This window comes from Macaca nemestrina, chromosome 16 (assembly GCF_043159975.1).
Source record: "Macaca nemestrina isolate mMacNem1 chromosome 16, mMacNem.hap1, whole genome shotgun sequence".
Classification (NCBI taxonomy): domain Eukaryota; kingdom Metazoa; phylum Chordata; class Mammalia; order Primates; family Cercopithecidae; genus Macaca; species Macaca nemestrina.
In genome coordinates this window covers 12377924-12390732 of record NC_092140.1, presented here as the reverse complement: position 1 = coordinate 12390732, position 12809 = coordinate 12377924, and the positions used below count along the sequence as shown (strand labels likewise).

Genomic DNA, 12809 nt, shown 5'->3' with positions numbered 1-12809 from the left:
ATCAAAATAAATTACATTTCTTTTAAACCCCCATTCAAACTGCCCGATTTTCCTTTTGTCTACTGAAGACTCTCACAAGTGTTTTTGCTATTCTGGTAAAAATCATGCTGGTATTAATTTTCATCTGAAAGTTCAATTTATTCTGAAATACATTCATATATTTATAAATATTATTGTCATATGAAAGGCTGACTTCTGGCACCTCAGGTGGTTCACATCTTGGAGATCAATGTGCACAACAATTTTAAAAGAGATACATAGATAGTACTAAAAATATATAACATATCACTAGTTTATAGATTTAGATGAAGTTGAATCCCATGAATCATAACATATACATAGGGATAGAAACCAGACTTAATAAAAACTTTAATGTAGAAATTATACTACATATATTATAAAGAGCTAATGTAAACGACGAGTTAATGGGTGCAGCACACCAACATGGCACATGCATACATATGCAACAAACCTGCACGTTGTGTACATGCACCCTAGAACATAAAGTATAATTAAAAAAGAGCTTATACATATGGATGTAGATCTCTATGTGTATAAAGGTTTATGAATGTACAATTGAAATACAGAAGTTTCTCAAATGGTAAAACGTACACGGGCTTGGAAGTTAGACTTGAGTTCAAATCCTGGCTCTCTCACATACCATCTGGACATATTATTTAACCTCCCAGAAATGCAAAGATGGATTAACATATGGAAATCAATAAACATGATATATTACATAAACAAACCAGGAACAATCACCATATCATTATTTCAATAGATATAGAAAAAGCTTTTGGTAAAATTCAACACCTCTTTATTATGAAAACACTAAAAAATTGAGTATAAAATGAATATACCTCAAAACAATAAAGACCACATTTAACAAACCCGTGGCTAACATCATACCAAAGAGGGAAAAAATCGAAAGTCTTTCTGCTAAGATCTGGAACAAGATCAGGATGCCCATTTTCATCCCATTTATTCAACATACTATTGGACGTTCTAGCCAGAGCAATCAGATAAGAGAACGAAATAAACGACATCCAAATTGGAAAGGAAGAAATAAAATTATCCTCATTTGCAGATGACATGATCTTATACTTAGAAAACCCTAAAGACTCCACCAAAAACTGTTAGAAATGATAAGCAAATGCAGTAAATTACAGGATACAAAACCAACACACAAAAATTAATAGCATTTATATATACCAACAGTGAACAATCTGAAAAATAAATCAAGAAAGCAACCCCATTTACAATATTTATAAAAAATTTAAAAATGCCTAGGAATAATTGTGACTAAAGAAATGAAAGATCTCTATAATGAAAACTATCACACTCTGATGAAAGAAATTGAAGTGGACACAAAAAATGGAAAGATATTCTATGCTCATGAATTGGAAGAATTAATATTGTTAAAATGTTAACATGACCCGAAGCAATCTACAGTTTCAATGCAATCCCTATCAAAATACCAATGACATTCTTCACTGGAATATAAAAAACTATCCTAAAATTTATATAAAACACAAAAGATTCTGAATAACCAACGCAATCCTGTGCAAAAAGAACAAAGCTGGAGGCATCATACTAACTGACTTCAAAATATACTACAAAGCTATAGCAACCAAATCAGCATGGTACTGACAAAAAACAGAAAACATCCCAATGGAACGGAATAGAGAACTCGGAAATAAATACATGCTTTTACAGTCAATTCATTCTTGACAAAGGTGCCAAGAACATTAATATCTCTCATCATATAAAAATCAAATAATAAAGGATTAAAGACTTAGATCTAAGAACTGAATCTATGAAACTCCTAGAAGAAAACATTGGGTAAATGCTCCAGGACACTGGTCTGGGCATTTTTTGGGGGGATAAAATCTGAAAAGCACGGGCAGCTAAAGCAAAAATAGATAAATGGGATTGAATCAAGCTCAAAACTTCTGCACAGCAAAGGAAACAATCAACAAATTGAAGTGTGACAGCCCAAAGAATAAGGGAAAATATCTGCAAATGATACAACTGACAAGGGATTAATAACCAGAATATATAAATAACTCAAATAACTCAATGGGAAAAAATCTAATAATCTGATTAAGAAATGGGCAAAAAATCTGAATAGACATTTCTTAAAAGAAGACATACAAATGGCAAATAGGTATATAAAAATGGGTAACATCACTAATCATCGGGGAAATGGAAATAAAAACTACAGTGAAATATCAAGTCACCCCAGTTAAAATGGCTTTTATAAAAAGGACAGTGAAAGTTGGTGAGAATGCAGAGAAACAGGAACCCTCATACACTTTGGTGGGAATGCAAATTTTGACAACGACTGTGAAAAACAGTATGGACTGAAAAAAACTAAACATGGAACGACTCTATGATCCAGCAATTTCAGTACTGGGTATATATCCTAAAGGGAGGAAATCTATATATTGAAGAGATAGCGGCACTCACATGTTGACTGCAGCACTATTCCAAACAGCCAAAATATGGAATCAACCTAACTGCCCACCAATGGATAAATGGATAAAGAAACTGTGATATGCATCTATACAGACACACAATATAATACCATTCGGCCATAAAAATAAGTGAAATCCTGTCATTTGCAGCAACATGGATGGAACTGGAGGTCATTACATTAAAAGAAATAAGCCAAGCACAGAAAGACAAACATCACATCATCTCACTCATATTTAGGCCCTAAGTAAGTGGATCTTATGAAGAAGGAGAATAGATTGGTTGTCACCAGAGAGGGGGAAGGGTAAAGGCCAGGGTTGGATGAAGAAAGATCGGTGAATAGGTACAAAAACACAGTCAGATAAAAGAGAAAAGACCTAGTGTTTGATAAATCAGTAGGGTGACTATAGTAAACAGTAATCTATTATATATTTCAAAATAGTTAATAGAGAATAATTCAAGTGTTCCCAGTATTAAGAAAAATGTTTCAGGTGATGGATATGCCAATTGTCCTGATTTGATTATTATGCCTTACATGAATGTATCAAAATATCACATGTACTCCAAAAATACATCTATTGTGTCAATAAACATAAACAAACACATATGAATCAAGATGTCATAAACCGTTGCATGAATTTGGGGCAATTATGATTTTACATATTCTACAAAACTGTCTTTTGATAAAGTCTTTAGAAATTAAAAATTAATGTTCTAAATTTCAGTATGTTTCTATTTGTATTTCTTTTTTTTTTTTTTTTTTTTTTACTTTTAGATTCAGGGATACATGTGCAGGTTGGTTACAGAGGTAAACTGTGTGTCAAGGGGGTGTGGCGTACAGATTGTTTCACCACTCAGATAATAAGCATAGCACCTAATAGGTAGTTTTTCAATCCTCACCTTCCTCTCACCCTCCACCCTCAGGTAGGCCCCAGTGTCTGTTGTTCCCTTCTTTGTGTCCGTATGTACTCAGTGTTTAGCTCTCATTCATAAGTGAGAACAAGTGGTATTTGATTTTCTGTTCCTGTGTAAGTTTGCTTAGGATAATGACCTCCAGCTTCATTCATGTTGCTACAAAGGATATAGTCTCATTCTTTCTCTTGGCTGCATAGTATTCCATGAAAAAAACTCTTTATTTTGTCAACAAAATTTATAAGACAATACTTCATTTATTTGCCAAGTACCCTAAAGAATAAGTGACAAATAAATTTAGTTAATACATTTTATTTATTTTAATAAACTTAAAATTTATTTGGACCAGAAAGAGCAAACTGCAAAAAATTCAACTTTATATTATCTCTAATTCAACTCTTGGTGATATTTTACAAAATACCAAGTTTATATATAAACTTCCCCTGGGCAAGGTGACTATAAAATGCATTGTCTCCATTGAGATTCCTTAAAATCGAGTAAGAGGCTGTTAGTGATTACTTTGAAACAATAGGGATAAACAAAGATTGTCCTGGGCATCTGTGATGTGTGATCACCCTACCTCCGGGCTTAAAGCTAGTGGTCCAGTCATCGCAAATATGTTCCTGAGTTCCTGTTTGAATCCTGCTCTCTCTATATTAAACGTTTATATATTTAATGGTTGCATTTACTTACCTTAAAGTTTTTCTAATTATGTCACTCTTGGAAATAAGATTTCATTATTTGATACTGAGCTATGAATACGTTTTTCTTCTTTTTCAGGAATGAGAATAAGTTGTCAGGTAAGTCTTCATTTTTTCTATTTAACCTGCCAGCTCATTTTTGAACATTCCTGTCCCAGCTTCGGAGAGATTTCTGCCATCACAGTTGGTATTTCGCAACACCTGTTTCTGCTACAAGCCATTGCTCTTCTCAGCTTCCTTTAGGAAATGAGCTGCTTTGCTTAGTCAAATCTCATTACTCTTTTCATAATTGCCTTAGGTCACCATTCATTATCAGAGAAGAATCTAAAGCTTTACTAGCACTGCTACTGAAGATGTAGCTAAGATTCCCTGCTACTGGACCTTACAAGAACTAAGCTCCATTTAAAAGCAAAACTGTATATATTGTATTGCTTCTATATCTTGTTCGCCTCACATACTAAACAGAATCAGCTCTGGAGGTCAGCTATGAAACCTAAGATATGCAAGCTTCTGGTCTGAAACCTCTGTCATGATTAGGCTATAATACATGCAAATCAATTAGGCAGAAGTTGGAACAATTGTTAACAATTTCTCTTAATCATTTAAGAGAAATGAGGTCACGGCAGTAGCTGGCAACACTGATTGCTGAAAACACAGCCATCATACCTTACTTAGCTTAATATGTGACTCAGAGATGTGTATAATAAATTTTTAAAATAATATTATTTTTAGTTGACAAATCATAATTGTATTACATTAATGCAGCACCAGGTGATGTTTTGATAGATGTATACAAGACGTAACGGTTATATCGGGCTAATTAACATATCCATCATATCACTTAACTCTTTTGTGATGATACATTTGAAATTTACTTTTTTTTTTTTTTTTTTTTTTTTTGAGACGGAGTCTCGCTCTGTCACCCAGGCTGGAGGGCAGTGGCACAATCTCCTAACAACTGTGATTATGAGCAACATTACTACCAAGTGGCTAGTTAAACATTTTCTTCTCAAATAGTAAACGAAGAGTCACATAAAAAGAAGACAAAATAAATATGTGTGTGTGTGTGTGTGTGTGTGTGTGTGTGTATGCTACTAGGCAGGTTTTACACATATGGGAAAGACAAAAATGCAGCCATTTCACCATAATGGCTATGTCTCAGGTAACTAAGCATTCTGTCAACATTTATGAAATTTTTCACGGTGAACTTCATTTTTGGGATAGAGTAATGAGCTGGAGCTAATATTTAGATCACGAGGCATGTTTTAATGCATTTTTTCAGTATCATTCTTTTCTTGGTACCAAATACAGCATGGAACTAGCAAAGAATACTTACTGAAGCAACTCTAGGGTCATGAGTTCAGAAGACATTCGTGTATCTGTTCTCAGTTTCTGTGAACATTTATGTGCCAGTATGAGCTTTGGTTTGCCAGCATAACGCCTGATCTTCTAGCTGCATTTACAAGTTTTATAACTCTCACATTCTGACTTGGTTTTAATAAAACGGTAATTTGAAGCCAGCCTCCTGTACCCCCTGCAGTACTACACAGCTGCTTTCTTATCCAGAAGATTTCCCTGTTCTTCATCTCCATATTTATTGTCTCCAACCCACACAATATCTTTATCCATTTTCATATCCACTCATAGAACAATCTAGGCATATTCTACAGCCTACATACACTAAAAAGAAAAAAAAATCCAACTACCTACAGATTTTCTTCCATGCATTTGTCTCTTCCCTCACCCACACAGTCAACTCCCTTACTCAACACTTGCTTCAATTTTCTTACACTCTATATGAACTAATTCACTGCTTCTTTCTGCTTAAACTTTGTTTTTCTCTTTTTTAGCCATTTCTCCTTTCCTGCTTTTAACAACTTACTTTTCTCTGTGTTTCTTTTTTTATTTCATCTTCTTTATCAATTTGTCATCATGTTAATATTGTCTGTTTAAATATAATGTTATCAACCATGCCTTCAATAAATAGTTACTAATTATTTATTCTGTGTTAGGATACTAGGTAGTAAGGATAAAAAGATGAATATATCACAATATTCTCTTCCCCTTTCCCATATGTATCCTCAAGGATCTTAGAGAAAAATAGAAAAAAAAAAATAGCTATGAATGTGAGTCCTGGTTCTCGCAAGACGGACTGTACCAAATTCAACTCCTTCCACTACAAACAAATAGATAACATTAAAAACTCCACATTTGGGCTCACAATTAAAAAAATGCATTCCAAAATGTCAAAACATAGGAAGGAAAGCAGTAAATGAGTATGAAAGGAAGGAACATGAGTTGACATAGTGTTACAAATGGGAGCTAGGTACCCAATATCCAAGAGCTTGGGTTTTAATGCCCACATGAGGCAGAAGACCAGGTCTTGAGCCCATGAAAAGCTTAAAGCTGGAAATATGACCCCATGCATGAAGCCAGATCATAATTTGAAAGACTTTCAGAGTGTGATATTGGTAGAGATAGTCCAATAGACCGGTGAAGCACAGTGGAGCCCCAGAGGAACAGACCCATGTATAGACGGGGAATTACTGAATGAGACAGGTGAAGCTAAACTCAGTGGGTAATAGTACACAATAAATAGCGCAGGCACAATTGCTTAACCATGTGAAAAATTAGATTTCTACCTCAGATTGAGACATTTTAGGCAGTTTTAGTAGGTATAACTGACATAACATAAACTGCACATACAAAAGTGTACAGTTTGATAAGTTTTGGCACATGTACAGAACCACAGTCAAGATAATGAACATATCAATAAACCCCAAAGGTTTCTTGATGCCCCTTGGTAATCCCTTATTTCCACCACAACCTTTATCGCTAGGCAACTGCTGATTTATTTTCTATCATTAAAGATAAGTTTACATTTTCTAGAATTGTATATAAATGGAATCATAGAATATGTCATCTTTTTAAATCTGGATTTATTCAGTCATCATAATTATTTTGAGATTTATCCAAGATGCTGTGTACATCAATAGTTCATTATTTATTATTATTAAACAGTATTTATTTTATGGATATACCATCATTAGTTTGTCTATCTATCTGTTGATGGAAATTTGGGTTGTCACCAGTTTGGAGTATTATGAATAAAGTTGCTGTGGGCATTCATGTGTAAATCTTTGTATGGACATACATTTTTATTTCTTTTGGTTTAATACCTGGAGTGAAATAAATGAGAGATGTGACAGGTCCCTGTTCAATGTTTTTTCTTTCTTTCTTTTTTATTTCTTAGAGACTGGGTCTCACTGTATCACCCAGGCTGGAGTGCAGTGATGCAATCATAGCTCACTCTAGTCTCGAACTCCTAGGCTCAAGTGATTCCCCCACCTCAGTCTCCCAAAGTGCTGAGATTACAGGCATGTGCCACTGCACCCAGCCTGATCAGCATTTTTTTTTTAACAGAGTTGTAATATTTGTTGTAAAGTTGTAATATTTGTACCATCCTCTATCCCCCCAAAATAGCTTATGGGAGTTAGTTTCTTCTCATCATTAATGCTGTATGCCACGCACTGGTGCAGAGGACAAAATAAATTTGGTAGGCACCATTTGATTCACTTCACTTATATAAAAAACACACAAAATCTCCAAGGTTTTGAAAATGGAATGAGAGTTGCTGATTAGGGCATCTAACTAGTTGGTCCACGCTCTCTTATTACTGAGTTTCTTCTTCATTTACGCTCTTAGCAGTGGGCTTCATTTCATCACCACCAGGCTGGGCTCAGGATTGTGCAGCCCATGCTCTAAAACTAAGAATTTGTCATGTGCTCCCTTTCACTGTCAATCCAGGAATGGTCTAAAGCATACTTAAGCAATTGTGGGGAAAAAACCAATTGGTTAATAAGATAAAAGGTGATTAAATAAAAATAAATTATTTTAGAGTTATAAATTATTTTAGAGTTATGATTATTGAAAAATTTGAAATGTCATGTTCTTGACCCATCATATACTCTGGCATCCAGAAGCTAATTAGGAAAAAAATTCAAAATTCATGATGATAAAAAGGTCAGCCCATCTGAAAGATACAATGACACTTTATGCACCTAATTAAAGTTGAAAATTATATAAAGCAAAAACTGACAAAAATAAGAGAGATTGAAATTTTTTCTCATGTCTAGAAAATTGAATAGCTCTCTCAGAAATTGATAGAACAACCCTTATTTTTAAAACCAAGAAGGATAGAACTACCTAGAACAAATTATCAGCCAACTTGACTTCGGTGACATTTATAGACATTATACTCAAAAACTGCAGACTTAACTTTCTTTTTTTCAAATTCTCATGGAATTTTCACCAATTTAGACCATATAATGCTCCTTAAAATGATTCCTAATGAATTTCAAAAGGCTGAAACTTCACAGGGACTATTGTCTGACCACAACAGAATAAACTTATGCTCCCAAATAACATTTTTAGAAAATCTCATTCTTCTAAAAATACACTTCTAAATAACCTACGGGCCAAAAGAGAAATCACGTATGATATTAGAAGACACTTGAATAATAATAAAAATACAACATATTAACATTTTGGAAATGCAGGTAAAACAATGCTTAGAGGAAAATTATATTTTTAACTTATCGTATTAGGAAAATGTTAAAAGATGCCTATGTACCTTCGTTTTACGAAATATGAAAAAGAAAATAAAAACTAAAAGCAGAAATAAGGAAATGATGAAGATAAAATCAATGTGAAAAACAGACTAACAACAGGGAACATTAAATAGGACAAAGATTCTTGTGTGTGTGTGAAGAGATTAATACAATTGAGAAGACATGAAAACATGGAGAAAGATACAAATTATCAATGTCAGGAAAAAAATGACTTATTACCACTATTCTACAGATGTTAAAAAGATAATCATGCTTAAAAGATAACCAGAGGGCATTTGCATAAACATTATGCAATATTGACAGCCTATAAAAATAGGTAAGATCTTTGAAAAGGAAAATTTACCAACTTAACAGAACAAGAAAGATAACAACACCATAGCTCTGTATGTTGAATACATTTAATTTGTAATGAAAACCGTTCTCACAAAGAAGATTTCAGGCCCCGAGTTTTACTCATGAATTCTATCAAACGTTTAAGAAAGAAAGAATATGAATCTTATATTAACCCTTGGAAACATGTTCTGCTTGTTTTATGAGGACAGCATTACCCAGATTTCAAAATCTGGTAAAGATATTTCAATTAAAAAAGCCTAAAAATAATGTCCCTTGTGAACAAAGATGCAATAATTTGTAACAAAACATTAGCAAATCAAATCTTACAAGGCATAAAGAGGAATACAATATGACCAAATTAGCAATTTACCAGAAATGCAAGATTGGCTTCTATTAAAAAAATCCATCATGTAATTCAGTACATTAACAGAATAAAAGAGAAAAGCACTGGACAAAATATACATACATCAATGATTAAAATCTCTTAGCACCATAGGAATTAAAGGTAACTTCCTCACTTTGAAAACTCTACTGCTCACATCCCACTTAACAGAAATACTGAAAGCTTCTCCTAAGACATTGATGTCCATTCCAACCACTAAATTAAGACTACATCTTGACTCTTACCTCATAAGAAACACACAAATTAATTTGAGAAGGATCATAATTTTCAGGGAGTACCTCATAAGAAATACACAAGTTAATTTGAGAAGGATGATAATTTTCAGAAAGTAGAATAATAAATGCAATAACTTACTCTCTGGATTTAATTCTCACAGAAAAAGGAAATAGTTCCCCCAAGACACATATAATAAATATGTAAAGATTTTTATATTCACCAAAATCTCAATAAAGTGGGTAGAGACATAATTTCAATAGTAGGGGAAAATAATAATATGTCCAGAAAATGGTTATCAAAAAGTTATTTTCCAAGGCTATTTTGAACAACAATAATGAAGAGTGGGAGTGGGGTTAGTAGCAACAGTATTTTTCTTTTAAAAATAATTTTGAGTAGATTATTCACTCACATCTTGCAAGAATAAAAATTACATTAAAAAACAAGAAAAAATGAGATCTTTACTTCAACATAATTCTATGGATAATCAAGGAAGGCATGGTATCTGGCCACACTTAGGTGAACCTAAGGTAAATTTGTTTGTTTCTTTCTTTTTTTGAGACAGAGTCTCACTCTGTGGCACAGGCTGGAGTGCAGCGGTGCGATCTCAGCTCACTGCAATCTTCGCCTCCTGGGTTCAAGCAATTCTCCTGTCTCAGCTTCCTGAGTAGCTGGGATTACAGGTGCCTGCCACCACGCCCAGCTAATTTTTGTATTTTTAGTAGACATGGGGTTTCACCATATTGGTCAGGCTGGTCTGGAACTCCTGACCTCAGGTTAACTACCCGCCTCAGCCTTCCAAAGTGCTGGGATTACAGGTGTGAGCCACTGTGCTCGGCCCCCTAAGGTAAATTTCTAAGTAGGTATGAGATGCATGCATATACCTTCAAAATAAAAATAAAATGAAATAAAATAAGGCCTTGACTAATAGGTAATGCTTTACTGTTTAACATTTAACCAGTGAAATTATACTGACGTTTTTGAAGTTACTTCATTCATTCCTATTTTCTTAGAAACTTGCACATGCCTCCTGGTCTAAAAACACGTGGAAACAAAATATCTACCCTTTTGGAGTTGACATTCTTTGGGGTGGTGCAACAGCAAGCAATTAAATTCACTTTTAGTTTTTAGTACATTATGTAATTATTAGGAGTTGCACAATATACATATACTATTTGTGCATGAATTAGAAATTCAATTATTAAACTTATTTCTGGGAGAGACTAATAATTAAATGACCATTATAAATGTGAAATAAACTCAGAATTAATTTAGTTACTTTGTCAGTAAAATAACGTAGCCATGAATTAGTCATAGATGTTTTCCTTTCACATTCTTACAAGTGCAAATTTTGGTCTTCTTTATTGCTCTTTCCTTTTTTTTTTTTTTTTAAACATGTTATCTCTCTTTTGGAGGATACACTTATACCTACCACCTCAGCATGTAAGCGTGTTTACATATTTCTTTATGACAACAAAGTAATGATGGCTAGCATACAATGAATGCCTTACTATGTGCTGGTCACTTTGCTTGTCTTTACATTCATTCCCTCATTCACTCTTTCTGACACCTCTAGAAAGTATGTCCTGTTGTTAATGCACTTCACTGAGGAATAACCTAAATAATTTATGCAAACTCATACAATAAAGTGTTGGAATTGAGTCAAGCTTATCATGATATCTATACTCACAGAGATATTCACTTATTTGTGGTTTATCTACTTTGTGTATATATATATACACACACTCATAGACTTTATAAAAAAAATGCTCCAAGTGCAGAAAACACAACATAACCCTTTCAATATTTTAAAACTCAATGATCCTTATATACCCAATTGGTTTGTAAGTAGATATTGATACATTAAAAATATTTTGAAGAGGAATGGCTGCTTGTAATCTCTTTTTGAATTTTATAAAGTGCTTTAAATCTGATTTCTGTGATTTGAATCAAGATTTTTTCTATTGGTAATTTATGGATGAGTTCTTCATTTATAAACAGACAAATTTCCATGTGAAGATTTGAATACAAGGTGTAAAATCAGTTGTATTATCCCCAATCCCTGCTGCCCTGAAATCTGGCATAGTCATATCTGTTGCACCTCTGGGTTGTGCTTGGAACCCCAAACTCTATATCTAGCCAACACCTAATGGGACACTTTTGGACCATCCAGGGGCCAACATCCCACTCTGCTCTCTCCTGCCATCACATCCCTGGAGTTGTATATTTACAATGATCAGCCAAGTAGAAGAGGCAGGTGCCCTATTGCATAATACATAATAGGTAATTGAAGTACATACATTCTATCTTACCCACCAACCCTACAACAGACAAACGCAACAGATAGTATACAGTGTTTTGTCTAGAAACGATGTTATAATCATTTAGGAAACTATTTTAGGGAATGATGACCAAAGATAATAATAATAAAAATGAGGTTTTTTTCCTAACATGTAACTCACTCTAATATGAAAAACTTCCTCAGTGAAACTTTAGGTTTCTGTTATTATGTTAGCACATTCCCCATTTTGCCACACTGAGAAAGGTTTCTAAATGTATACTTTGCATTTGCTTAATCTACTTTCCCACCAGCTTACATTTTCCAATCTGTCTTATTTTGAATACTTGTCTTTAAAAATTGGACAAAACAGAAATTAGCCAGGCATGGTGGTGCATGCCTGTAGTCCCAGCTACTCGGGAGGCTGAGGCAGGAGAAACGCTTGAACCTGGGACGCGGCGGTTGCAGTGAGCTGAGATCGCACCACTGCACTCCAGCCTCGCGACCGAGTGAGACTCCATCTCAAAAATAAAATAAAATAAAATAAAAATTGGACAAAACAATACTGAGGAAGCAGAGACACAGGACAAAGAGGACATAACCACTGTTTGAAAAATCTGACACAGAGGTTATTCTCATGAAAATTACAGAGATAGTTTTGTTAATCAACCAGATTAAAATGTAATTAACAGATAAACTTACCCCGGTTTTGTGTCATTTACTACACAGTGATAAGTAAATGTTCCAAACATCTGAACTCCTAAAATTCCATAAAGAAGTAGAAAGAAAAGTAGGAAAATGGAAACACTCCATATTTGTTCTCCTGATCGCCTAGGGAAAAAAAGAAGCAGGTAAAGTACATA

General features: G+C 33.9%; 1 protein-coding gene across 4 annotated transcripts in view; it reads right to left on the bottom strand.

The window, feature by feature from the left end:
- LOC105478008 (sodium leak channel, non-selective) overlaps positions 1-12809 on the bottom strand; it is a 369785-nt gene that overhangs the window by 317219 nt on the left and 39757 nt on the right. For all 4 annotated transcript variants that reach the window (XM_071081072.1, XM_071081074.1, XM_071081073.1 and 1 more), the window contains exon 6: positions 12649-12777. In XM_071081072.1, the coding sequence (XP_070937173.1) occupies positions 12649-12777 (129 nt within the window). The remainder of the gene's footprint in view (positions 1-12648; positions 12778-12809) is intronic.